Source organism: Balaenoptera musculus, chromosome 20 (assembly GCF_009873245.2).
Source record: "Balaenoptera musculus isolate JJ_BM4_2016_0621 chromosome 20, mBalMus1.pri.v3, whole genome shotgun sequence".
NCBI classification, from domain to species: Eukaryota; Metazoa; Chordata; class Mammalia; order Artiodactyla; family Balaenopteridae; genus Balaenoptera; species Balaenoptera musculus.
In genome coordinates, this window is record NC_045804.1 from 50,510,966 (window position 1) to 50,538,918 (window position 27,953).

At 54.7% G+C, this 27,953-nt stretch overlaps 1 protein-coding gene across 4 annotated transcripts; it reads right to left on the bottom strand.

The window, feature by feature from the left end:
- Positions 1–5,663: 5,663 nt before the first annotated feature.
- DLG4 (discs large MAGUK scaffold protein 4) lies at positions 5,664–27,728 on the bottom strand. Of its 4 annotated transcripts, none has more exons than XM_036836250.1 (20): positions 27,583–27,728; positions 19,962–20,126; positions 16,436–16,489; positions 16,239–16,289; positions 15,906–16,030; positions 15,638–15,807; positions 15,400–15,536; positions 15,107–15,251; positions 11,510–11,805; positions 11,298–11,400; positions 11,052–11,166; positions 9,514–9,690; positions 9,193–9,229; positions 9,072–9,099; positions 8,892–8,939; positions 8,710–8,811; positions 8,203–8,375; positions 7,214–7,323; positions 6,585–6,676; positions 5,664–6,411 (listed from the first exon to the last, which is right to left on the bottom strand). In XM_036836250.1, the coding sequence occupies exons 1-20, from the start codon at positions 27,610–27,612 to the stop codon at positions 6,305–6,307; spliced, it is 2,265 nt and encodes a 754-aa protein (XP_036692145.1). In that variant the 5' UTR covers positions 27,613–27,728; the 3' UTR covers positions 5,664–6,304. The 4 variants fall into 4 exon arrangements, with proteins under 4 accessions (XP_036692145.1, XP_036692147.1, XP_036692146.1 ...); XM_036836252.1 differs by having other exon boundaries at positions 20,061–20,126; positions 27,583–27,726; XM_036836251.1 differs by having other exon boundaries at positions 16,239–16,298; positions 20,061–20,126; positions 27,583–27,725.
- Positions 27,729–27,953: the final 225 nt, after the last annotated feature.

Genomic DNA, 27,953 nt, shown 5'->3' on the forward strand with positions numbered 1-27,953 from the left:
GAGCCCACCCTGACCCTCCCACCCTGACCCACACACCAGCGTCTGAGTTTCCACGAGAAGCAGCTGCTTATAGGAGCTCATTTTACAAGGGCTCTAAAACCTGTGAGTGCAGGGCAGGCTGGGAGGACGCGGGTCCTGGTGCGCTGTGGCCCATGTCCTGGCTCTGTCCTGACTGTGGATTCCAAGCTGGCTCTTGGTCACGGAAGTGATGTTAAATAAAACCCAAGCACTGTGGGGGAAAGAAAAAAAAAAGAGGGTGTGGCAAGAAAACATTAGAACTTTATTTAGGGAATCCCCTGGCGGTCCAGTGGTTAGGACTCTGGGCTTTCACTGCTTAGGGCCCGGGTTCAATCCCCGGTGGGGAACTAAAGTCCCTCAAGCTGTGTGGCGTGGCAAAAAAAAAACAAAAACAAAAAACAAAACAAAACACTTTATATATATTTTTATCCCATTTCTTTAGATTTCTACTTGGGGATGTGTTTTATCATGTACATAATAGACTTGTACAGTGGTAAATGCGTGTTAGTGATCTATTGCTGTAAAATGATCACTCCAAAACTGAGCAATTGAAAACAAGGAATATTTATCATCTCGCTCAGTTTCTGAGGGTCAGGAATCTGGGTGCAGCTTGGCGGGTTTGTTGTGGCTCAGAGTCTCTCATGAGAGTGCAGTCAGGATGTATGTCCATGCTACAGTCATTTGAAGACCTGACTGAGACCGGAGGATCAGCTTCCAAGGTGACTCACTCACAAGACTGGCAAGTTAGTGCTGGCTGTTGGCAGGAGGTCTCAGCTCCTCACCACATGGGCCCCTCCACAGGGCTGCTTGAGTGTCCTTGCAACATGGCGGCTGGCTTCCCCCAGAGCAGATGATCGGAGAGCACAAGGTGGAGGCTGCAATTTCTTCTATGACCTAGCCTCAGAAGTAACACTTCATCATCTCCACAGCATCCTAGTGGCTCCCCAGTGTGGAAAGGAACCACACGAGAGTGTGAATACCAGGGGGTGAGAATAATCAGGGGCCATCTTGAAGGCTGGCTGCCACAAGATGTATAGAATTATTAGATGAGTGAATATGCACCGGGGACACACAACCAAAAACACCGTACTGATGTTGGCACCTGAACAGCCAAGTTAAAGACTGACTACAGGGGCCCATGAAGAGTTGCAGGCAGGGCAGTGGTGAGGTCAGAACTGTAAGGTGAACAATGGCCTGGCCTCGGGGTGGGTGCTGGGTCAAAGGTGGGTCCCTGAGAGGCAGGGAGCTCTGTCAGGAGGCTGCTGAGTTGGTCTCAGTAAGAAAGTGTGAGGCTTGAGGCCAGAGAGGGAAGGTCACAGGGGCAGAACTTCGCAGAAGAATGGAGCTGACCTGGTGGCTGCTGAACACAGAGCGAAGGGGGGGATGGGGGCAAGGACAGCAGTGCACCTGACCAGGGTCCAGGAGGCTCCTGGAGATCACAGAGATTTCTGGTTACACTGAAGGCAGGGTCTTGGGTGCTACCCTGTGATGAGGCCACAGTGGAAAGAAAGCAGCCCAGGATGGAGTTCCCCCCTGTGGGGGAAGCAGAAGAGAGAGCCCCAGGAAGGCGGGGTGACCTTCAGGGACAGCTCTGGGGACCCCAAGTGCCAGATTAAAGATGGTCAAGGAGAAAGGGGTCTGGGCCTCCTATCGGGGTGAGTCAGGAAGAGGGAAGTGCTTTTCTGGCAGGTGGAGGTGGGGCCTGGGCAGTTGGGGGATGGAGAAGGGGCTGGTGGGGAAAGGGGGCAGGTGGACGCTGAGAAGGAAGGATGCCGATGGCCAGAGGTCCCCAAGAAGGATGTTAAGGGGGTGGAAAACTAGTGAAGCAGAAAGAACCTAAAGGCTGCTATCAGACAGACCTGAGTTCACCTTATCTAGAAAGTGGGTTTAATGCCCATCTCAGAGTTATGTCAAGGTTAAATAAGATAATGAGTGGAAAAAAAAAAAAAAAAAAAGATAATGAGTGGAAAGCCCTTATCACAGTGCCTGGCACATACCAAGTGCTCTGTGCATACTACCTATTTTTATTCTTATTATTATCACTAGCAGCACAGCCAAGAGTTGAGTTACCTCCAGGGCCTCTGCATGAGGGGACAGGGGGAAGGGTGGGTCAGGATAGCAGAGGAGATCTCTCCCCAGATCCCAGAGGGTGGTGAGCAACTTCCCCGGGGCAGAACTGGGGCCCTGGCGTGTTGTCTGAGTTAAGACAGCCCCCTCCCCTTCTATGGAGGAGACCTGTGTCCTGAGCCCACACCTGCTCACACCTCTCTCTCAGAGCGCTTTTGACCTCGTGTTTGGAGTGGGCCCCAGACCCAGAGGGTTGGGATTCCACCTCGTGCCTCTCAGCACCCTGTGGGCTGCAGAATCATGTACCCAGCAGATCCAGCAGAAGAGGTGACAACAAATGGGCAGAGGGGCGCAGAAAAGGCTCTGTGCTGACTTTCCAAAGAGGGTGACCTGTGGTTCCCCAAATCTAGCCGAGGCTGACTTGGGCTTGGGTGGAGATGAGACAGGGGAGGTTAGGGAGCTGCACTAGGGCTGGAGGGCTCAGAGCCAGGAGCAGCGGCGGAGAAAGAGGGGGCTCTGAGCAGGAAGGGGGCGACAGCCACTGCACGCAAGTTTCAGATGTGAACTGATAAACCCACCCAGGGGCTTCAACATCCCCTCCCTGGGGCTGGGCGAGAACTTGCCTGTGTGGAGGGGCCACAGCGCCCCGTCTCCCATAGGCGCACCCCGTCCTGGCTCCGTCCTCCTGAACCCCACTGTCTTTTGTGCTGGGACAGCCAGGATCCTGTGACCCAGGACCCTCTCTCCTCCTCTCTCCTACTTTTAGAGGGTGAAAATCTTAGAAAATTGTAAAACTCCAAAGGTTTCCAAGTTTTATTTAACTTTCAAGTTTACCCAGTAACAGAGAACAGATCAAGAGGCCAAGAGCAATAACCATTACCACATCCTAACGTGTGCCAGGCAGTGTGCCAATGGCTTTACGTGTTATTTTCCCTTTATTCCTCACAAGAATCCAACAAAGTAGTTACTATTCCCATTTAACAGCCAGGGAAACAGGGTCAGAGGAGTTAAGCTCTTTGGCCAGTTGCAGTGACGCCATGCCTCTCACCCTGACCTCACGACCACCTCCTCCCTGGCTCTCTACTGCCCTCGACCATACCTTCTTCACCAGGACCCACGGCAGCCAGCCGCGCCCCTCTTACAGCCCTCCCGCAGGACTCTTCCTGGCGTTTATAAAATCCACGTGAAGCCCTCAGGCCTTGCTGAGTCCTCTGACCTATATCCTACTTACCTCCCTCCCCGGACCCTGCTCCACTCTGTGACCTCTTTCTGTCCGCCAACACTACAAGCTTCTTCCTACTTTGCATCCTCTCTCTACCTGACGCACTCCCCCACCCCATGCTTCATCACAGTTCAGGTCTCAACTCAAAGGTCGCTCCAAGAAGAAGCCTCCCTGACCACCCCGTCTAAACTAGCAAGGACACACACCCAGTGGTCACGTTCTTTCCTCATTAGCACCATCATTACCTTAAATTCCCTGCATTCCTTTACTTGCTACTCTGTCCCCACTGGGTAGACCCCCCCAAGTTCCCTGAGGGCAGGGACACTGTTCCCAGCATTTCAAACACTGCCTGGCACCAAGGAAGATCCAAATTAGTATTTGCTGAAAAAAATAGAGGGGGGTGAAGAGGAGCCAGGCTTTTTAAAAATAATAATAAATTTAAAAATAAATAAAAGCGGGGAAAAAAAAAAAAAGAGGGTCAGGCTTTGAACTCCAGTCTGTGTGGGAACCCAGCGCGCCTACCACTCAAGCACATGTGGTCTCCCTAAAGGGCCAGGAAACAGCTCTTTATAGATTTGGAAGAATACATCCCAAACTGCTAACATGCTTCCCTCTGAGGAGTACATGGAATGAGATGGGGAAGGAACTTTTTTTTAACCACGTGTATTTCTATATTTATTTGCAGTTTTGTAAGGTACGTGTATTAGTGTTGTAACCTAAAACATAACGCATGCAGAACTAGGGGATTTTACCCCTTCTCAGTGAACTCTCCTTAACCCCTTAGATGCAGACGGGTTACCTGCACACACCTTCCTCAGCTCACAGCTTTCTCCCTTCAGCCGATGGCAGAGAATGTGAGCACAGCCTCAAACCATTTGCTCCTACGCAGAATCAAGCTAAAAGAAGGGTTATTGGAAAAGGCGGTGCTTCTCCATCCAGCGAGACATCAGAATCACCTGGGACGTTTCCTGAAAGGCAGACCCCCCCCCCCCCCCCGCGCGCCCCACCCCTAGGACTGGCCTCTGCTGGATAGAGTGCTGCTCAAAAACCAGCAGGGCGATCCAGAGAGGACCCCTGCTTTAAGGGCCACACCTCTGGGGATCTCCGCCTCTAGCCTTGGATCCAGTCAGGCCAGGGCAGCACCCCTCAACGCTGCCCCTGGGGGTTGGTCTTTTCCATCCAACTCTCAACTTTGGCAGGGGTGGCTACAAAATTGCCCTTTTGCACAGTTCAGGACTTAACCACCCCACCTCAGCCTTCCTCCCTGGGGTCCCTGAATGAGAGAGAGAAAGGGGTAGGTGGGATCCCCCAGCTGGTGCCAGCAATGGCTCATCTATGCTGCAGTTGAGGCTGGTGTGAGGGGAGCCTGTCAAGCATATGAACAGTGGCAGAAGGGAAGCTGAGAACGAGTATCTACAGAGCAGCATCTGAGAAACTTCAGTTAGGATTTAGGGCCCAGTTAAACCTGACTCCCTAAAAGAGCCAGAAGTTTTTCTCCTTCATAACACACACAACATACATGTATATGTATGTATGTATGTATGTAATGGACCATTTCCCTTTTTGCCCTGTCTACCAGGAAGCTCAGAAATCATATTTACCCTCATAGCTAATACATCTGTTTCTCCTATTTTTACCTTTGGTATCACGTTCTATTTTCCTACCCTTATTATTTGCAAAACTGCTTCAAATATTTCCTATAGAGATGGGGCAGACATAAAGAAATCCAATGAATATTCATTCACACAGCATTTCTTATCGGCAAACCTCTCTGAAGGTCACTGCCAGAGCCCAGTTCTGTCCACGGCTCCATGAACATGAATGAAGTGTCCTCACTATTTTCTTTAGAGACCATTGTGCTGCCCGACAGGACTGAGACAGCCCAGGGGAGTGGTCAGGGCTGGGCTACATTTGCAAGTTCTCTTTCTGGGTCTGTCAGTGACCTTGGACGGAGCTCCAGCCCCACCCCACCCCACCCCCAGGCCCATTCTTCACTAACGACTCTAGAGCCTTGATTTGCAGGTTCCTCCAAGGCCCCTTTCAGGCCACTCTATCCTGTGGGGTGGGGGATGCAGGGCGGGGAAGAAGTATCTGACCTTACCAGACCCATCCTTATGCTCCCACCCGGTCTCCCTCCTCACCCGGGTCCCAAATAACCAGGCCACACACCAGGTTTCAAGTATCTGTCTCTTCCTTTCACTCTCTCAAAAGAAAAAATAAATAAATTGCAGAAGGCGGCAGCATTTCCAGTCTTCCCCTGGCTCCCGGACACCCTACCCCCAACCCTGTCCCCCCCTCCCACATTCCCACTCCCTAGACCCATCCCTCCCCATTCCCCCAAAAAAAAAATCCCAGAAAAAAAAAAAAAAAAAAAAAGCCACAGTTAGACCTTCCACTCATGCAAACCGGCAAAGAAAAAAGGTGGGGGGCATGTAGAAAGCAGGGGGCTCACAGTGGAGTCCCCCTACTTATCCCCCCAAAAACCACCTTTGAGAAGAAAAAAAATGGAAAAAAATAAATGAGAAATCAAGGGACAGGGGGAGTTATGATGGGGGCAGGGATGACCCCAGACCCTGCCTCGGGAGAGCACGGAGGCCTGTAGCCCTACATCCCTGCAGCGGGGTGCTCCTTGAGGGGGGCCCTGACTTCCGGAATGTGTGTGGGAGAAGATGGGGGAAGGCAGGTGGCCCCTGGTGGGTCTGTGTGTGCGTTGGGGGCGGGCAGGGGTGAGGGGTCCTAAGGAGCTAGGGCTCGGGATCAGGAGCCCAGGGCTCCCCCCCAGACCCCAGGTTCCTGGGGTTCAGGAGTCCAGTTCTGGGGTGCAGGGATACATGCAGAGGAGTGTCCCCCCTCCAATGGGCTGGATCCAGTTAGAAAGGAAATAAATAAGAAGGGGTGGGAGGGAGGCTGGAGGTGCGAAGGGCGTGGGCAATTCAGTCCAGACCAAGGGCCTGGGCGATGGAGGCGGGGCGAGTCCAGGCCAAGCCAGGGCAGGAATCAGAGTCTCTCTCGGGCTGGGACCCAGATGTAGGGGCCTGAGAGGTCCTCGATGACGCGCTTCACCTTGTGGTAGATCTCCTCAAAGCTGTCTCCCTCCACGATGGCTGGGGGTAGGGGGGAGCAGGGAGTCAGGCCCAGAGGGGCACCTTTTTCTAATTCTCCTATCCACGTGCCACGGGGCTGCACCCACCCAAAGGGGACACCTCTCTCTAAACCACCCACCCAGTGGGGGCCCCCTCTTTGAATCTGAGCCAAGGGTGCCTCATGTGCACCTCACCTGAGAAGCACTCTGTGAACTCCTGCTCCAGCTTGGCGGCTCTGTCGAAGGCTTTGCGGGCTTGCTCCTCTGTGATCCGCTTATTAATCTCTCTGTGGAGGAGAGCGAGAGACACACAGACCTGAGGGTGGGTCCTGCCCCACCTTTTATCCCCTCCATCCAGGGCTGTGAAGTCGCAACCAGTATTTTCTTATCTGGAGCACGAAGCAAAAAATACAATTCCCAATATCCTCTGGGGCCACAGACAGGCCCCCTCCCCATGACCCACCCCAGCCGGGTGTGGCCACTCCAGGGACCTCTCCAGAGCCTCATCCTTCCAGCCGGCAGCCCCAGTGAAGGACTTCAGACCCTAACTCCCGACAGCCCCCAGGCCCTGGCTCGGCCTAGCAGGTGTGTGCCCCAGGGGTTGCTGGGAGTTGTAGTCCTGCCTAACCCGGGGCAGGAGAAAAGGAAAGAGGCCTGGGATTCCCCGTATCCTCTGGGTTCCAGCTCTAGGTGCAGATTTCCCTCAAGGGCTGCCGGAGCTGCTGTCCAGGGTTCTGAGGGGACAGTTCAACACAGAGGCCTTCTGAGGCCCAGAGCCACAGGTGTGGGTGAGCAGAGGGGAAGCCCCCTGGGACCATACTCACAGCACATTCTCCAGGGAGCGGGGGCGGATGAAGATGGCGATAGGGTGCAGGTGGGCCGCCTGCAGCCGCCGCACGGCATTGGCCGAGACATCGAGGATGCAGTGCTTCCCCTGGGGGCGGGCAGGGTGGGCGGAGGCGGACCCGCAGGTGGCGGGAAAGGACAGACACAGGCGCCAGGACAGGACACAGTGCATGGAAAGGTGGGGAACGGGGGATTGGCCGAAAGGGGAGTGACATGGATGTCGAAAGACACGTGGACATAGAGAGTTGAGACAGGAAGGGTATGGATAGACAGAATGAAAGACAGAGAGAAAAAGGCAAGGGGCAGATGGAGAGCAAGGGAAGGGCCAGCACAGGAGGGAGGGAGTGGGGGGAAGGAGGGAGGTGTGAGGAACCAAAAGATGGGGCACAGCAAGAGGCGGGGGGAGGTGGGGAGTGGCGAGAAGCAAAGAAAAAGGAGAAAGGAAGTAGGATAGAGGGAGGAGGGAGGGGAGGACGGACAGAGGACAGACAGATGGAAGGAACAAGGAGAGACAGATGGGAGGGAGGAGATGCAGATGGAGAAAGGAGCCATGGAGGGAGAGGGCAGGGTGGGGGCAGCAGGGAGAAGGTGGTGGCAGAGGAGTGGGAGGGGAGAGGGGAGAGGGCCAAAGGGGAGCCGGCAGAAGGGAGGGACCGAGTTGGGGGAGGCCGAGCCACCAAGGGCAAGGCCACAGGAAGAGAGGTGAAATGGGGCAAGGAGGAGGGCAGGGGAGGAGAGGGGACAGATGGCAGAGCAGAGTTTGGGGTCAGGGACCGAGGGAGGGAGGGAGGCAGGGGGAGCGGGGCACCAGAGAGCAGCCAGTCAGACAGAGTTGCCCAAGAGGAGAAGGAGGCGGAGGAGCGGAGTGGAGACCCAGCAGGGAAGAGACAGAGAGAGAGAGAGTTAGAGAGAGCTGAAGGAAGGCCACGGGGGGCGGGGAGGAAGAGGACGGTGCCGCGGCTCCTACCTGCTCGGCCACCTCGCGCACGGACTGGACGCTGGTTCCATACAGGTGGCTGTTGTACTGGCCGGCCTCAATGAACTTGTGCGCCTGGATGTCCTTCTCCATTTTCTCCCGGGACGACACAAAGTGGTAATCCCGGCCATCTATCTCATACTCCCGCTTGGGCCGTGTCGTATCTGCCAGGAAGTCACCCCACCACCCAAAGATCTAACCACCATCCCTCTAGCTTAAACCCTGCCTACAGTGACCCCCCCCCAGAGTGCCCAGCCAGTCCTTCAAGGAAGGGGGCAGCTGGGGAGACTGAGACCCAGGAGGGGCAGAGCCACCTTCCTCAGCAACCCTGGGTCCTCCGAGTCCCCGGCCTGGAAAGGTCACCGTGGAACATGAGGGTGGCTGAGAAGCACCCTTCTCTGAGAACCTCTGTGTCCGGCTGCATCCCAATGCCCGGAAGCGGCTCTGCCTGTGTGACCCCTTGGGCCCCCCCACCCATTCCAAGGCCCCGGCACTCACGGGGAACACAGGATCCAAACTTGTCGGGGAACTCGGAGAGGAGATCATCATTGGCGCGGTCCTTGGTGGGCCCGAGGATGATGATGGGGCGAGCGTAGTGCACTGAGGAGAGAGGGCGGGGTCAGGCGGGGAGCAGAGCAGGAGCAGGAGTGGCTGGGCCAGGTCGCAGAGCCAGACCTCACCTTCCATCTGTGTCACCGTCTCGTAGCTCAGAACCGAGTCTTCTCGACCTAGTGGGAGGCAGGGCGTCGGCAAGGGGGCTCTGAGGCAGGGGACCCAGGGCCCTGTGCTGCCGTCCCGAGGACTCAAGCGAGGCTCAGGGCCCCTCTCACCTCAGGTCTTCCCAAACGGACCCTACGTACCCTGTGATCCAGAGCTGGAGCCCCAATCCTAGGAAGAAAGAGCAGGCCATGCGATCGGTCAAGAGTCCAGCCCCACGAGCCCCCCACTCTTCCACCCAAACTCACGGCCTCCTCTACCTACCTTGGCCTTTAACCTTGACCACTCCCGTCGCTCAACCCTGTGGGATACATGGAGGGATGGTGGAAGGGGCGTGTAGGGAAACACCCAGTGAGGAGCCCGATGGCCCCACCCCGCGCCAGCTGAGAACCCCATCTCTCAGCAGCCCCTGGGCCCCGTGCTCCTAAATGAGGCGTTTGCCGGAAGTGCTCATGTGAGTCAAGGTGCCCGGGAAGGTCCAGCAGACAGATTCCCAAGAAGTCAGTGGGCAGACCCATGTCCTCCCTACTGGCTGCCCACCCTGGGGACCTTGGGAGCGTCAGTGCCTGGGGCAGGGAGGCTCACCGCCGTTTGCTGGGGATAAAGCCGATGTCATCAGTCTCGCTGTCAGAGTGGACCCGCCGTGCCTGCCACCACTCCTCATCACTGGCGTCGATGACATGCAGCACATCCCCAAAGCGGAAGCTCAGGGCCTGGCTCAGGAAGCCACAGTCCTTGGTCTTGTCGTAGTCAAACAGGGCCCTGGAGGGCAGGCGGCCTTTGGTCAGAGCCTGGTGAGGACTCCATCCCCCAAGACCCAACCTGGAGGTTCTGCCCCGGGGTCTACAGACAAGCACGGCTGCTGACGGCTCTCCCACAGGTGCCGTGGATTCTGAGAAACCCAAGAACTGTGTGGGGACCAAAAGCACTACCAAAACTCATAATCACCATAACTATGAACTGTCATTCAGTCCACACTGTGTCAAGGATCAGACAGGCTATGGATTCAGTGCAATTTCTAGAGTAAGATCTAGAACGGCACCCTCCCAAGAAAGCAGTTGCAGTATGCACACACGTCACAGTCACAGGGGTAACGGGGACTCAAACTCGTAGGGAAAGAAAAAAAGATCACTCTTTGCAAACTCTGGTTACCCTCAGCAGTATGAAACTCCTGTAAGTCACAACCCCTGAGGTCAGGACAAGGGAAGGAATGACCGCAGAGATGGCAGAGATGTTGACCAGAGCACTGGGGCTAGAAAGATGGGAAGGGACCCCAGGATTGCCCGGCATCACCTGGGAGTCAGAACTGACCAGCCCTGGGAGCCAGCCGAACCCTGCAGGGAGGAAAGGGCCAAACGAGGCTCCGGTTTGAGCCGGGCATCTGGGCGGATGGAGGTGCCATTCAGGGAGAGAGAACACTGACTGGGTGGGACAGAGAGCACGAGTGCACGGGAGAAAGAGGTGAGCTCACAGTTTGGGACGTGTTGAGTGTGAATGCCTGTGGGACATCCCCATGGACGTGTCCAGAAAGCAGATGGACAGAACTGCAGGTCTAGACCTCGAGGAAGAGGTCAGGCCAGAGCTGACAGCTCTGAGAGACATCTGCAGAGCGAGTGGCAGGTGAGGTCATGGGAGTGGATGGGCCCCCAAAGGGAGAGAAGGGAAAAAGCATCAGACACAGCGCCTATGCCTGCGGAGAATGAGAAAGAGGAGCCAATGGGAGAAGGAGCCCTAAGAAGGTAGCAAAATGCCACCGGAGAGATGGGGACAGACTGGAGAGAGCGGTGGTCCACCTCCCCTAGACTGCATTATCCCACGGGGCTGGGCAGGCTGCGGCAGTATATTCCAAAAGCCGAGAGGCCCCCTGCTCTGCCAGGCATTAACCTTTGAGTTACCTGATTGTGGGACAGCTGGGGGTCCCAGGGGAGGTGCCAGGGTGACCGGGGCTAGTGGCAGTAGGGATCATAGGGAGTACTTCACAATGCTAACCTGTGCGGAACGCCAGCTGAGTGTCGGGCCGGCAGGGATTGGGGGAGGTGGGGGCCGGCAGGGTTGAGGGGGAAAGCTGGCTGGGGGACGAGGGGCACAGGAGGACGAGGAGCCCAGCCTGGGAAGCGTCCGACCTGATGTAGAAACCCCTTTTGGGATTGCTTCGCAGGGAGGCAGTCCCTGAGCCCAGGCTGCTGTTCATGAGCTGTTCCCGAAGGTCGTGGATCTTGGCCTCGAACCGGCTGTACTCTGAGGAAGGACAAGGTGGTTCCTGAGCTCGGGCCCCACACTACCGCCACCCTCCCTCTCCCCCTGCTGAAGCCAGGAGCCGAGGAGACAGAGAGCTGAGCCCACGAGAAGGCACGCTTCAGGCCCGATACCTTCCGGTTTATACTGAGCGATGATCGTGACTGTCTGACCCGCGTTCTTCAGGGCAATGGCAGCCTGCTCATGGCTGGCGTTGCGGAGGTCAACACCATTGACCTAGAGAGCAGGAGAGGCTGAGTCACTGGAGATGCGGGCCAGGCTCCAGCCTACAGGGCTCTGCCCTCAGGGGAGGGGGTGGTCCGGGCAGGGGCTGGCCTTCCCTCACCGAGAGGATCTGGTCCCCCTTCCGCAGCTCCCCACTGAGGTCCGCAGGGCCCCCGGCCAGGATGAAGGAGATGAAGATGCCTTCACCGTCCTCGCCACCCACGATGTTGAAGCCCAGGCCCGTGGATCCCCGGTGGATCACGATCCGCCTCGGTTCTCGGGGGATGTCTTCCTCCCCGAGCAGGTCCTTGGCCACCGGGGAGTAGCGCCGAGGGGAGGTGGGGGTCATGGCTGTGGGGTAGTCAGTGCCCAGGTAGCTGCTATGACTGATCTCGTTGTCCAGGTGTTGGGAATAGGCTGGGGGAAGATGTAGGCGAAAGGATGAGATGGAAGTGCGTGGAAGAAGACAGCGCCCACCACCCCACCTCCTCCCTAGGGAATCAGCAGAGCCAGACCCAGGGGAAGGGGAAGCTACTGTGCCAGAGAAACAAGGCTGGGGTGGTAAAGGGGGCATCAGGTCACAGCAATGTCAGGGGCAGGAATTCACAGGTGACGTAGGGGTTGGTGCTCCTAGGGGACAGTGGATCTGAAGGGTACGTGACCTCGGTATGGCAGGGATCACGGAGCCAAGGAGAATATTAATACCAGGCTTTGGGGTTTTTCGTCTGGTTGTAGCATCTCTCAAATCCCTTCATCTATGAGATTCCTCTCCCTTTTTTTTTTCCCCCTCTTGGCCATTCATTTGTTGAAAAAAACTAGGGCCCTTGTCAGGCAGAATTTCCCACATTCTACTAGGGAAATTCTAATAGGTAAATCACTGCTTGCATCCCTGTCCCTGGGGTGTTAACCTGCTCCTCTGCCCTGTATCTCCTGTACACTGGTCATCCGAAAAGAGACTCAAGTTCAGTTTTGGCAAGACTATTTCATAGGTGGTGCTGAGTACTTTCTGCATCATGACAGGATGCAATAATGTCCGGTTGCCTTTTCTTAGGTAAGACAAATCTGTAGGTTCAGGTATTGTCAGCCTGATCCATCCATTATAAAGCTCCCCATCAGGCTTTCACCTAAGAGTTTTAGCAGCCACTGATGATCGCTGCCTGGTCCTCAGAGTTCACTGGGGACAGCAAAATAGCGCCAATATTCTACGTTGTTTTTTTTTTTTTTTGAGGGAGGAACATTTATTAGTGAGAATTCGTCTGTAAAAAAGAACGTCCCCGGGCTTCCCTGGTGGTGCAGTGGTTAAGAATCCACCTGCCAATGCAGGGGACACAGGTTCGAGCTCTGGTCTGGGAAGATCCCACATGCCACGGAGCAACTAAGCCTGTGCGCCACAACTACTGAGCCTGAGAGCTCTAGACCCCGCGAGCCACAACTACGGAGCCCGCATGCCACAACTACTGAAGCCCGTGTGCCTAGAGCCTGTGCTCCGCAACAAAGAGAAGCCACCACAATGAGAAGCCCGCGCACCGCAAAGAGTAGCCCCTGCTCGTTGCAACTAGAGAAAGCCCGCGCGCAGCAACGAAGACCCAACGCAGCCAAAAAATAAATAAATAAAGAGATAAGATTAAAAAAAAAAAAAAGAACGTTCCCATATCAACCATTTGGTTACTCTAAGGTGCAGTTTGTACAGGAAGGGAGAATAAATGCTTGACTCTTTCCCTTTATTTGCCAGTTTTCAGAATGGATGAGTTCTCTAGCATCCTCTAAAGGTACCCAATTGTTTTGAAGTATCATTATAATCCTGTAGATTTTAACATATTTAATGAGTTTTGGTTGAATGGCCAGTTTCAACTTGACTTCTGTGTCTTTGACACGACCCTTTCATATCTTCCTTGCTTTCTAGTATGAAAGATGTTACAAGCTCATCTTGCACATTTCTTGCTCAAGATTTGGAATTGGCCCTTTCTCCAAGGAGCCAAGGTTCCTTTTGGTAGGTTATGGTGTTTAGAAACAAGACCATGTGATTTTAATATGGTCTTACAGTATGATTTCAGATTTGGTTGGAGCAGTCACATCTCGTTATTCTTTACCAAAAATTTCTTAGCTATTCTCCCAAATGTATTTTTCCAGTTGGGGGTAGGGGGGATATTAAAATTCTGATGAGGACTGCATAAAATGTAGAGATTAACTTGGAGACAATTGAGATCTTTAGCATATTATGCTTTTTGCGTCAGGAAGCATGATGTGACTCTCCAATTCTTCAGTCTTCTTTTATGTCCTTCAGTAAAGTTTCATCATTTTCTTCATGTAAATCTTACACACTTCTTGTCAAGCTTATTTTTCTAAGAATTTTATAGAGCTTTTCTCCTATGGCAAAAGGGATCTTTTTACCCATTACATTTTATGGCCACTTTCTTAACCCTACATATTATTTCTAAGTTCTTCGGTTAATTCACTTAGATTTTAATCTAGATGGACAAAAGTATAATTTACAAATAAGGATAAGTTTGTTTCTCCCTTTTCAAATGTAGCATCTATTTATTCTTTTTCTCTTGCTACACTGCCTGAAAGCTCTAAAGCAGTGATTCTCAAGCAGGGTAATTTCACCTCCCAGGGGACATTTGGTAGTGTCTCAAGACATTCTTGGTTGTTCTCACTGGTGGGGAGGGGTACCATTGTCATCTGATACACAGAGGCCAGGGCTGCTGTTAAACATCCTACAGGGCACAGAACAACCCCCTACAACAAAGACTATCAACAGTCCCAACATTGAGCAACCCCGCTCTGAAGCAATGTGGAGTAACAGCAGCAGGAAGAGGCATCCTTGCCTAGTTCCTAACTTAATGTACACACTGCTAGGATTTTATCATTGTAATGTGTTCATTGTTAGTGTTTGATAACTATTCTTCAATCACGTTGAGGAAAATTCTTCTGTTCCTAGTATACTAAGTTTCCCTCCAAAAATAGGATGATGAATTTCATCAAATGACTTTTCCACATCTATTTGAAATGAACTTACCCTTTTTCTCCCTTAACTTTTTAATACAATAAATCATACTAAGAGGTTTCATAATATGGAACCATCTTTAATTCCCTGAAACAAACCCTACTTTGTGACAGTGTTATTCCCTTAATATTCTGCTGTGTTTGTTGTGCAACTATGTTATTAGATACTTTTACATCTCTGTTCAGAAGCAAAATTGGCCTATACTTTCCTTCTTCTTCTTCTTCTTCTTTTTTTTTTTTTTTTTTTTTTGCCACACCGCGCGGCTTGCAGGATCTTAGTTCTGTGACCAGGGATTGAAGCCAGGCCACGGCAGTGAAAGCCCAGAATCCTAACCATTAGGTCACCAGGGAACTCCCTACTTTCCTTCTTTTATATAATCTTTGTGACCATTTTCAAATGCCCTCATAAAATGAAATGTGAGATTTTATCTTTTCTTATATGCAAAAAGAGCATAAGAATTATCTATCCCATGAGGATTTGATAAAATTAGCCATAAAACCATCTGGGCCTTGTGCCTTCTGGGGGAGGAACTATTGACAATCTTTTCTAGTTCTTTGATGGTGACCGATTTTCCATCTATTCTCCAACCACAGGAAGTGACAGAGGTTGTGGCCAGTTCAGGGGAAATATCTGAAGAGGAATGGTCACCAGGGATGTCATGGGGTGACTGAGATGGGGCATGGGCAGCTCTGGGGTTTGGAGGGCTCTCACAGGTTGTGATGTCTGGGGGAGCATAGCTGTCACTCAGGTAGGCATTGCTGGGCTTGGCCACCTTTAGGTAGACAACATCATACGTGTTCTTCAGGGCTGCCACGGCATCCTCATGCATGACGTCCTCCAGCCCCACACTGTTGACCTAGGGTCAGGGGAAGCAGAGCTCAGACAGAACCAGAAACATCCTCAAGATGGATGCACTGAGGGTGAGCCGATAAAGAAGCCTGGGCCTGCTCAGGACCAGTAGGCAAGACCTAAGTGTGGGCTAGAAAAGTGATGGGGGTCCTCACCGCCAGGATCTTGTCTCCAATCTGCAACCTCCCATCCTTGTGGGCAGCACCCCCTTCGATAATCTTGGTTACATAGATGCTATTATCTCCGGGGATGTGCTGGTTCCCTACACCTCCAGCGATGCTGAAGCCAAGACCTAGATGGAGGCGAAGGCAGAGGTGGGTGCCCAGGTACCTGGGGAGCAGGCCTTGGGGCAGCAGACAGTGGGATGGGGGTGGAGACATAACGGGTTACTACCTTTAGGCCCCTTGATGAGCTTGATCTCCATGAGCTTCTCAGCCGGGGGCTTCCGGCGCATGACGTAGAGGCGGACGATGGAGCCTGCCTCTTTGAGGGCCTCCACCGCGGCTGAGTGGGTCACCTCCCGCACGTCCACTTCATTTACAAACAAGATGCTATCGTTGACCCTGAGGGCAGCAAAGTGGGCCTGAGCCAGGAGCTTCCTGCTGCCCTGGCCCTCCCTTTCAAGGGAACCAGCATCCTAACCCCTGTCTCTTCTCCCCACCTGAGACGGCCATCCTGGGCAGCAGCCCCACCAGGAATGATCTTGGTGATGAAAATGGATGGGTCGTCACCGATGTGTGGGTTATCAGTGCCACCTGCGATGCTGAAGCCCAGACCTGAGTTACCCTGGGCAGAAGGAGGGGAAGAGGGTCAGCTCCCCTCACCGCCCACTCTAGACAGGGCAAGAGGGTAGGGGAGCGGGTCAGGGAGTTGTGACCAGAGCAGGAAGGGGCAGGGTTAAGAGGCTGGCCGCACAGAAAACATGGGCACAGAGAGAAGCGAGGCACAGACAGGGAGCGAAGGGGGAGGACCTCGGATGGAGAAGCCTGCTCACCCTTTCCAATGTGATCTCCTCGTATTCCATTTCCCCCTCCGTCCCGTTCACCTGCAACTCCAGCACGGGCCAGAAACACAAGAGCAGTGAGACAGACTTCCTACCTGAGAACCTGGGCCTACCCTGGCTGCTGGGACCCAGGCCCTCCCTGTTTCCCTCCTCTCTTCTGTAATGGCCACAAAATCTAAACAACTCACATATCCCGGGGCTTCTAAGGTATCTGTGTTGACAATCACAGGGGGAGAATTGGCCTGTGAGGGGAAAAAGGAGACGAAAAGCTGCCTGAACCTTGGCTCAAGAGGGAGCCAGTAACCAAGAGTCCCACCGGCCTGGCTACCTTCTCAGCCTCTTAACCCAGCCCGCTCTGCTACCCTTGACTCCCTGAAGGACCCAGCCTCAGTCCACGTTACATACACACACACATACACACATGCTGGACCCAATTCTGCCCAGCCCAGGCCCCCTGCATGTGGAAGGAGGTGTCTGAGAAGGAGGAAGGGAGAGACAGCCAGATGGGGGAGCAGCAGATGGTAAAGGGTTGGGGGGGGGGCCGCCTTGAGGGGAGGAAGCGTCTCACCGGATGTAACACCACAGAGTGTTACATGCCTTATGTGCTACACACAGACACCACAGGGCTTATGTCCCCTGGGTCCTGCTCCCCCTTCCTGCCCCATCCCTGTCCCTATCGGCCCACATACACCCAGATACCTTCATAACCCTCCCTCAGATTTGCCCCTCATTTTCACACACATTTGCCCTAAACCCTGGGCCCCGGGAATCCGGGGTTCCCCCAGATGCAGGCCGCACCCTCCCTCTCGCCCACCCACCATTCAATCTACTCCTTCCTCTAGGGACCCTGTTGCCTAGCAACGGTATCTAAGCCCAGCCAAGGCCTGGGGAGACCCACCTCCTGGAGGCCCCGTCGCCAGGACAACAGGAGGGGGAGATGGGGCGTGGCCTAAGGGCAACCAGATTCCCAAAGGCAGAAGGGATCCTCTAGCCTCGCCTTTCCTGACCTGGGCCCCGCCTCCCCTCCCCCCCACCGCCCCGTTAGCCCGGCAGAAATAAGTCCAGGCTGAGGAGGATTGAGGGCGCAGCGCACCCTGAATAACTTCCCTTCCTCCCTCCCGTACGCCCCTCACCCTATGCAGTGCAAAGCACATCAGGAAAGGGGAGTGGTGAAAGACATCCGGGTCCTATCCTCTCATCTACTCTCCGCCCGCCCACCACTTCATCCGGGAAAGGGTTAAAGTGGGGTGTGCCCAGGTCCCTGACGTCAGTCGCCTCGACGCAGCAGGGTCTCTAGACTCCAGGGCGGAGCCCGCTTTAGGCCGGTCCTAGGGGCTTCCCCAATTGCCTGGGCAACCGAAGCCACGTTTCCATGGCAATGGGGGAAGGCGGCCAAAAGCCTCCTTCCGGGGTCCCCAACCTATCTCCTCCTTAAACAAGTATTTATTTGGAGCCTACCAAGCGCGAGGCACTCATCACGGATTCCCCAGACTCCTCGCTCTCTCCTTCCAAAGGGGTCCCTCCTCTCTCCTACTGCTATTTGTCCATACTACACATTTTCAAGCTCTATAGTTGATTTCATATCCATAAATCTATTAACACCATCCTCCGACCCTTCAAATCTCAGCAGATGCTAACTGTCCAACCAATAGCCACTGACTGCCGAACTCTCATCCACACGTCCATCCTCTATCCCACAGCCTATCCTCAATCGCCATCCCCATCCTTATCCTAGAATTTCCTTTCCCAGGCCCCATCTTGTATCCGCAACTACCTTCATCTGTGTCCCCTCCCTCTCTCTACCCCACCCGATATCCTCCATCTACATCTCTGCCCCACCCTTCAGTTCCCATCTTCCATTCTCCATCTGCTTGCTTCCCTGTCCACTTCCCTGTCCACATCCTCCCATCCGGGCCCATCCCTTATCCGTCTCCTGCTCTTATCCTCCACCTTAATTTCTGATTCCCCAGAGAAATCAGCACCACTCTCCCTTAGTTCATCCTCAAACCCTCAAGATTCTATGACCAAATCACAATCCTTCATTCTCAACCCATTCCCCCTCTCCTCTGAAAACTGAGGCTTCTCCTGTCCCCCAGCTCAGGCCTTGTCGTGGGACCTCCCTCCCACACTCATGGCCTCCAGCACTCTCTCCTTCCACTTCCCTCTGCTTCCTGGGCTCAGATTCCAAATCTCCCTAGTTCTGTACTAACTACCACCTTCTCTCCTCTTCCCCTTCCCCAGGGACTTAATGGCCCCATCTTGGGGGAAAAAAAGCATCTCTAGTCTTCTTCACTCCTTGCAGCCCCCAGAGTTTCACAGGAATCCTCTACACCATCTCCTCATCTCCAGAGCCTTCCTTTCCTTCCTCTCAATCAGCTCGACCTGCTGCCCTGATTTCACAGTCTCATCCTTGTCTGTCTCCTGGCCCAGGACCTCTTACCCTTCTGTTGACTCTCCACTTTGCTACCTGCCTGAGAACAGTCTTTTTCTCCCTCTCCAATTCCTCTCCTACCACATCCTTCTCACCCCAGAACCTACTGCTGCCCCCTCTCTGCCTCTTCATCTCCAGGCTCAGAAACCTCCTCACCATCTTCTTGGTGAAATGTCAACAACCCCCCCTTCCCAGAGCATCCCACAAGATCCTAGAATCTCACCTCTGACCCCACAGTGTTCCCCTGAATCTCCCTGCTAGCCTGGTACACTCCATCCTCCCCAGCCTGTGCCCCCAGGAGAGGAGATTGAGGGGGAAGTAGTTGGGAAGTGGCCTGGAGAATGGAAGGTCTCAGAAACAAGGGTCTTGGGTAACAAGACTGGAGAAGGGAAAACATACTGTGAGCACAGAAGAGAAGGGGAAACAGGTGGTGGTGAATAATAATGGGGGGACACGGGGCGGGGTGGGGGGGGCAGAAAGAAATCCGGGTGGAGGTGAGAGCCCAAGAGGAGGGGAGAGGAGAGGCATAGGAGGAAAGGAGAGAAGTGATGAGTAGGGAAGGGGGTAGCTGGGAGAGGGGGAGCCGGCTGCAGCTGCCGAGGCAGAGGACTGATCAGGCCGCAGAGGGCCTGAGATGGGGATCAGGGAGAGGGAGAAAGAGAGTGCGTGGGAGGAAGAGAAAGACAGCATCTAGAACCAGCCTGCCAGCCAACAGGGAGGGAAAGGCAGCGAGGGGGGTGGCGCACAGGAGGGGTGCAAAGGCCGGAGCAGGGGATGGAGGCAGAAAGGCCCGGGCGACTAGTCTCAGGCCAGACAGATGGAAAGGGCTGGAGAGCCAGGCCCAGAGGCCGGAAGTGGTGGGGGGAGGAGGCAGCGAAGGGACAAGAGCAAATGAGGGCAGCGCTCTGGCCGCAGAAAATGGAAATGGAGGTGGAGGGTGTGAAGGAATGAAGAGGGATGGGGCGCAGAGAGCATCCTGGGGGATGCACACATCTCAACACACGTGCGCACAGACACGCAGACACACACACACACACACACACTCCTGGCTGTAAGCCCTACACCCACTCCCAATTGCTTGGCCTCCGTTTCTCCTCTTTGGTAACCAGGTGTTTCCAACGCCCCAAATGCCCCCTCCCTCCCCCGGCCCCAGGAGCCCAAGCCCAGCTCCCCAGCCCCGGCCACCCCCCACCTACGGCTCACGCCCTACCGGGCCTTGGGGGATGTTGTAGCTCCGAGGCTCCGAGGGCCGCACTGGGGAGGGGGCCGCCTGAGTCTCCTACCTTGAGGGGGGAGAAGTGGGCGTGGCCCACGACCCCTTGGACGGCCTCGAGGTGGGACAAGTTCCTCTCCGCCACGTGCACCAGCTCGGGGGCGTTTACCTGGTTGGGGAGGTGGGCCGGGCTGTGCTCCAGAGGGGGCGTGTCTTCATCTTGGTAGCGGTATTTCTGGGGATGGGGACGGAGGCGTCACAGGGGCCGGCCCAGCGCCTCGGGCTCCAGGCTGCCCGCCCCGGCGCGCCTCCTCTTCCCCCCGCCAGTGCAGTGCGGAAGGCCCTGGGGCCTGACCAGCTCCTCCCCCTCCCTGTCCTCCAGCCCATTGGCTCCCCTCTCTCCACCTCCCCACATCCCCCTCTCCCGCCAGGGCCTCGGCACCTCTCCTCTCTTCCCAAAGCCCTGCCCCATCCCCCAACTCCTTCAACTCCCAGCCTAGGACCCCCCCCTTCTACCCAGCACACTCCCTCCTCCGGCGTCCGTTTCCTCACCAGAGCTCCAGCCCCTCTGACACGTGCACCCCCGTTCTCTACATCCATCCCCAGCGTCCTTGCTTTCCTCATCAGCTTCCCCCCATTTCCTCTTTACCTCAATCCCACTGCCTCCTTCCAGTTGCTTCTCCCACTCTGTACCCCACTCCGCCCTCCTTGCCTCAGTCTCCCCACTGCAGCCTCTACCCCTGGAGTGAGTGGCTCTCCAGCACCTTGCAGGCCCCAGGCAGGGACAGCAGTCAAGCCCTTCAACTAGCCGGTACTTGGCGTCAGCCCCCCTGGCAGGACAAAGCTAAACCCGTCCAGCTGGCCTCGCTGGTTCCCAGGTCATCGGCAAAGGGGCCCCAGGAGTCTACCCCCGCCTCTACAAACGCCCACAGCCCAGGCAGCTAATCGGATATACTAGAAGGAGAAGGGGGAGAAAGGGGGAGGAACAGAGACAGTAGGGCTCAGAAGGGGGGCAGGAATGGGTGTCAGCTTCCAGGTTTGCTGACTACGGAAGGGGGTAGAGCCTCAGAATGAATTCCTGGTCTCCCTCCCGGCCTCTTGGAGTGAAAGACCCAACCTGACCCCTGACTCCCTTCCTAACTAACCACGTGCCATCTCAAGGGCCTCCCATACTACCTTAATAGGGACACCAGTAAATGAGATTAACTGGGGACCAGAGAGAGGAAAAGGGCAGCTGGAGATACTGAAGGGCAGCGCCCCTGCCTGGGTCCTCCCACATCTGCCTCTGCTCCCATAGGAGCAAAACCTCCCCAACACCAGGCTCCATGGCGGAGGGGGAGGCTACCATATGCAGGGCTCCCTCAGAGACTGGAGAAGACAGAATACACTCCCCAGTACACGTGGGTGAAAAGAGAAGGCAAGATTTCCCTCTCAAAAAAAGTATCTGAGAAACTGAGAGGACCCCAACATTTGGAGACCAACAGTTACAAGGTCAAACTGGAGGAAACTTATCAAGGTCAATGCCTGATGCTACAGTATGATTCTGAAAATTCTGAGGATGAGGAACCAAGGCTGAGGATGTAATCCAACTTTGGCCATGGTTAAGGATGAAGGAAGAGAATAGGAAGAGGAAGATGGTACATGGACTCTCAAACCCAGGACACAGAGACAGCTGGGATCAGGAGCACCTTGATACATTTGAAGAGCCTTAAAGAAAGAAAACAGGGGCTCATCAAGGTACACTCTGTTTTCTGGCCTTGGAGAGAGACTTGACTCAGAGACAGTCTTGGAGAGAGAATCCCAAGCTCCCTCCAGGTTTTGATATCATGAACACCAAAAGTGGAGAAGAAGGGAAGCTAGGGGAAGTATAAGCTAAATAATCCTCCTCAAAGCTGGGCCCTCCTGGATAACAGAATTCGATGAAATGAAAGAGGTTGTCATTCCACACCCTGAAAAGGTGGTCTTCAGCCTGGACAGTGCGAGAGCTGAGGGACAGAGCCCCAGAATTGGAGGGGCCAGGGAGAAAGGGAGGAGGCAGCTGTGCCCCCACTTCACAAGGCCCCCAGTTTCCTGCATGATATATGAGGCAGGGCCAAGGGTTGCAGCTTCAAGTTTTGGAGTCAGGGGAAGGGTTTGAGCCCAATGCCCCTCCATCTTCACCCCACCTCACACAGAAAATTCCTGAATCTCGATGAACTGTCAGGGTGCACATAACGAAAATGGAAGTTTGCAAAGGGACATTTCATTGTTTATTCTAGATAGGAGATGAAAGTAAATTTGTAGCACAGTGAGACTGCAGACACCTCTCCCTGCCCCATCCCCATGGGGGGCGGGGGTGTCTAGGACTGAGGAAAAGGCTCCTCCTGACTGGAAGACAAGGTGAGGGAGATGGGGAACAAGGAAAGGGTACCAAAGTTCCCAGAATGTGGCTGGAGGAGGTTAGGGCCTGTGCTCAGTCCCTGGACATTTTCTAAGTAAATGTAGTAAGGAAAAACCTCTGGAGAGGTGGGGTTGGGAGAGAGTCATTCGGAAACTGCAAACTGGTAGGTGGGGGTCAGGGTCAGCACGTCTCATCCCAGATGACAGGACAACTAAAGCAGGACAGGCAAGAAAGGAGGATCCCCTCTTTTACCCTACAGGGACTCAGGGCCGCCGCGGGGCGACAGCTCCAGTGCTATTGGGATCAAGTCTGAACCCCCAATATATTAAGGCACAGGATAAATCAAAAGGCTGGGGGTCACTGTTGTTCTTTCCCCCTTGGCTCCCTCCTCACCGGAGCCCCAGTTACAAGAATGACCTGGAACCCAGCCTTGTACCCCCAGAATAGAGGGGTGTGAGTGAAAGTGGATGATCATAGGAGGGGCCTGTCCGCGAGACACTGCAACCCAGAGACCCCGCCAAGCAGAAGGAAGAGCGGAAGCACTTGAAGCTTGCACCCTGAGATTTGGGGGGTCCGGGAAGAGGGGAGCGGGGCCGGAGCCCGTACCGCGGCACGTACCACGCAGAGACACATGGAGGCGAATCTGTTCCGAGCCGACATGGAGAAGGGGAGGGGGACTGAGGGGAAGGGGTGGGTGGGAGAGCAAGGGTCCCGGGGCTGGGGGAGGGGGAGGGGCAGAGGGGCGGGGGCTGCGGCGGCCGCGGCAACTGGAGGCTGCAGCCTGGGGGGTGGGGGGGAACGGCGCCTGCGCAGTGCGGGAGAGCGTCACGATGGGAGAGAAGGGGTGAGGGGAGACCCTCTTAGCCATCAACTTCCCTGGTTCCAGCTGTTTCTCTGTGCACTTCACCTTCCACAGTATATTCCTATTCCTTTACAAATAGACTCACTCCTAAAATTTACCAATTTATCGCTCTGGTTCTCTGGGATTAGATTCTATCTAATCTCCCACCCCTAAAATCACCAGGCCCTAACTATTACAAAACCTCACTGGACTCTTAGGGTGCAGGGAAGGAAGCAGCACTTCTCCCTCACTTCAGAAGGACCCCCAAGGGATCTAAACTGCCTCCCACAATCCCCTCCCCCCAACCTCCCCAAAGATTGTTAATGTATACAACATCCCCACAGATGCTAAGACACCTCCTATTCTAACCAGCGGGAAAGCCCCACATGATAGCCAGACAACGCTTTCCAAGAGTTGAAGGACCACGGATCCTGTTGTGCCCTCAAATTAATCTACCCTTTAAATCATCCCTATTAAAATTATATCTATTCCCCCAATCCACTGACAGAGACCTTGAAATTAGTGCAACTATTACCCTTGCTCTAATGTAAACACCCAAATAAGCAGTCCTCAAATTTGTTTGCGGTCCCCTGTCCAAATCCTTGAACCTAATGAGATACTCATGAGTTTCTAATATACCATTCCCCAATACCACCAAATCCCATTTCAGGGAATACTTAATGTAATTTAAAGCTGACCTTCTAAATTCAATTGAAACCTCTTCAATTTATTACCAAACCTTTAAATTAAGAGATGTTTCCCTATTCCTTTTCTTTCCCCCTTAAATGCATACATTACTCCCTTTTCTGGCTGCCCTCCCCTACATCTCAACATTCCCCCCACCATGATTCTGAATTTTAACTTTGTTGGAAGATTCCTCCCCAATATATCTATCTCCCCCCACACCCAAGTCTCAAAAAATTTTTACCAAATTAAGATCTGGCCTGCAACTTGCAGTGACCCACAAATCTCCCATAACACCCCAAAATGACTGCCTCAGATGTCTTGCATTCTGTCCCAAACTGAACCTGAAAGCATCTCTTCCAAATATTCTCCCATTGAACGCCCACCGTTCCAACTCTTAAAGCCCAGTGAGCAGTCTCCTAAAATCTGCTTCTCTGGCTTTTCTAAAATGCCTACATATATGGTAGAGAGGACAGACTTCCCTAGAACCTGACCCATGCCCCCTCTCTCCCCGTTGGTTGGAATCTGTTAGATGCGCCCCCGAGATGACCCCCAAGGTCCTAGTTTCATATCTGGATAGAATGCTTGGATCCGGGAGCCAGTGCGGAATGGGCTGAACTCGAAATTCCTTCTAGAAAAGAAAATGCACAGGCCCCAGTTCTCCACCAGTGGGCGCTGTGGCCCATTAAGACCCTCCCCCATCCCCCATTTCCTTTTTCCCTCCATTTTCCGTTTCCCCGTTGCCTGGCAACGCAGCAATCCAGGACTTTGCTGTCGCCTAGCAACCGTCTCCCTGGAACATAGAGCTGAGGTAGGAGGTTTTGCTCTGATGAAATCCGAACAGGCCTCCATCTTAGGAAAACTGAGACGTCAGATCGCCCAACCCCCGGATTCTCCTTTCCAAAGACCCCCGCGCCCCGCAGTTTCTTAGACAACAAGCCCCTCAAACCCTGTCTCCTTTCGGCACATGGGACCACGCCACGCCCCTGCCGGGTCAGCCCCGCCCTCATTTCGGGCCGGTTACCCAGGCCTAAGGCCCCGCCCCTTTCGTTGCCCGCCACCCTTGGTAGAGTAAGCCAGACCCCGCCCACCTGCTTCCAGGAGACCGCGCCTCCGTCCACTTCCCGCCCATTCGCTCCCCCGGCCTCGCCCACACTGCCCCTCCGCCACGCCCCAGTCGGCCAATGAATGAGGCCGTTGGCCACACTGCCCCGCCCCCGGCATCTTAGCTTTGCCCAATAAGGACCACCCGGAGGGTTTAACCGCTTCGCCTCCGGGACTCTGGCCAAATACCCCCGGTCTTTCCCCACTTTCCCCCCTCCCCCACTTGTTCTGCTCCGCCCCCCGCCACCCTCGCCCGGCCCTCAAGTCCGCCACGCAACTTCAGTCGTCGCCGGTTACCATGGCAACGGCGGCAGCAGCGCGGGGAGAAGGGGGAGGGACGGGGGTGGAGTGGGAGAAAGAGATGCTCAGAGACAAGAGATACAGGCAGAGAGCTAGGCACAGAGTAAGACTAAGTGATAGCTATAAAGGCAGAGTTAGCACAAAGCACAGGACCTGGCACATTGTAGGCATTCAATAAATGATCCTTAAATTACTGCGGCAGAAGTCTAAATATAGGCAATGAAAGATGGAGGACTCAGACGGAGCTGGGAAGCTCAACGACCGCAAAGCATGAGCACCCTCTACCCCACCCAGCATTTTGGGGGGGAACAAGTGCCATGTGCCCCCTGCTGGCTCCTCCTAAGCTAACCCTCCGCTGCCCTGGATAGAGATGAACCACAACTCCCAACAGCCCCAGGGGCAGCAACTCGCCAACACTGACGGATCTTGCGCCTCAAGGCCTTATGGGACTTCGAGTCCCCGCCATCCCGAGACTGACAAGTTTTCCGGCCAAGGAACGTGGCAAGCCTGGGTCTCCACACCTCTGTAAAACCACAAAATGCATGATCCTCTCTGCGCAAGACTCCTTCCTTCGGGGATGCTCAACCCTGGGCTCCATCGAAGAAGCAGGATTCTTGAAGGGAGATGAATAAACCCATCCTCCCGGAATAGCTGCCATTGCAGGCAAGCCCCTCACCCTTGCTCGCGTATGTGTGTTGACATGTTGGAAGCAGAGCGCACACGTTCCAACTGGCTTTCGTGTACACCTGCACATAAGGGACCATAGCCAGGGAGCCTAAGGCTAAGAGGCAGGCTAAAGGCAGGAGACAGGAGGAACTGAGAATCAGACAGACATTAAAGGAGAGCAGGCCAGAGAAACTGAGGCACAAAAATCCACTGAAACTACAGGGATGGGAAGAAGAAGCAGTATGGGAGAAAGCCCAAAGCCCACAAAATGGGGGATAAGCAAGTAGCCCTGGAGAGGCGGTGGGGGCTTGGACTTAAAGGTCCCCAGCCCCCAGTCTCCTCCATCCATGCTCACACATGCATGACGCATGTGTAGATGCATGTGTATACACATATGTGAGTTTGTGGCAGGGAACATGTGTGTCCTCAGCTCCCTCGCCTGAGAATCTGCAGTTCCCACTAAATATAACCCCCTCCCCAGCCTGTGACTCACCCAGACCCCGCCTCCCCGGCCCCCACTTCCTGTCCCACCCCCCAACCCCCAGCTGCCTGCCACCCGCCCAAGCCTCCCTCCACACACCAGGCATCCAGCTTTCCAGTCCCAGAGTCTTACAGCCAAGACCTAGGTATTCTGCATCCCACCAGAAGCTTGCTAGTGCTCCCCATCCAAGATCTCCTGCACTTGCCAGGCTCCAACCACAGGGACACCCTTGTACAGATCTTCACTGCTGCCAGCCCGGCCTTTCTCCTACACCTTCTCACCCCAGTAACCTTAAATCCAGGTGTCTTCCCCCACCTTGATCCCGAGTGTCAGGGGTGACAGGAACATTCCCCTCCATCTGCTCTTCTCCCTCTTTCTCAACCAGGCATAGATTCAGTGTGGGAGGAAATGGGGATGTTGGGCACCTGCCTGGGCCACCCCCAAATTTTGCACCACGCACCTGGTGCCCCTCCTCAAATTCCCTCTCCCCAAACCTCTCATCCTCCTCCTCAGGAGCTGGCAACCTCAGCTGCTGCAACCTTCTACCTCCCAAGGGAGTACCCCAAATCCTAACCTCACCTGGTCCATTCCCTCAGGTGATCCTATGTCAGGCCCCAGCTCTCTGACAACTCCCAAGTATCCCCATTCCACATGATCGAACCCTAAATTGACAGTTCCCTCCAATTGAGAGCACCCCCAAATGTATCAGCCATGAGACGCTTCTTTTATAGCCTGAAGGCCCACCCCTTCCCTGCCAGCTGACACCCCCAGACCAGTCAGGTACTCACAACCAGTAACCTTCTACCCTCAAGCCAGGAGCCCCGTGAAATTGGGCAAGGCACCTGGAAGCCAGCTCGTCCCCCAAGAGGGAAGAGGTCCCCCCCGCCATGTAGTCCACCTTCTAACATACAGCAAGCAGGACTCCCATGTGAGCCAGGCTTCTCCTTAAATAAGTCTCCCTCAAACATCATTGGTGAACCTCAAAATCCACCAGATCCCCCAAGTCACAGAATACCCCCAATTTTCCATTACCCTCAAAGGGCTCACTCCAGGGGGCACCTGTGGCCAAACCCAGCATTTTCTCAGATCTGAACCCCCAAACTAAATTATGACCCCCGCAGATACATCTTCTGATGCTCTCACCCCAGGGCCCCCAGCCGCGGATTAGGCCTGACTAAACCCTCCCCACGAACTCATACCCTCCCCGCAGTTTATAGGTCCCCCCTCATGCTTACCTTGGTTGTCACTATACAGAGACAGTCCATGTTGGGGGGCCTGGCCGCGGCGGCGGGTAAGGGGCTCTGACTTCATCGGAGTTTCGTTCCTCCCCTCCGTGGGTTCTCACCCCTCCCCCCTCCGCACCCCACTTTTGCAGGGGGGGCCAGGATGGGGGGAGGGGTGAGAGGGGAAAGAGGGGGTTGGAGAAGGGAAGGGTAGGGGAGCGTGGGAGGGAGGGGAAGGGGGCCCTAAAAAGGGGTCCCCAATGGAGGGGAGGGGGCTTAGGGAGCACACCCCGATTCTCAGGAGGGGCGGGGGCACCGGGGGCTGGCAGCCCCGGAGTTCGGGGGCTGGGGCATGAGCTGAGGTGGGGGAGGGGAACTGGATT

Excerpts from the sequence above, each read along its gene's own strand:
- DLG4 (XM_036836250.1), bottom strand. The coding sequence starts at position 27,612 with ATGGACTGTCTCTGTATAGTGACAACCAAG. Across the intron at positions 15,252-15,399 it reads TTGGAGACAAGATCCTGGCG|GTCAACAGTGTGGGGCTGGA; the intron begins GTGAGGACCCCC and ends CCCTGACCCTAG. Across the intron at positions 9,230-9,513 it reads TTTATCCCCAGCAAACGGCG|GGTTGAGCGACGGGAGTGGT; the intron begins GTGAGCCTCCCT and ends TGTATCCCACAG.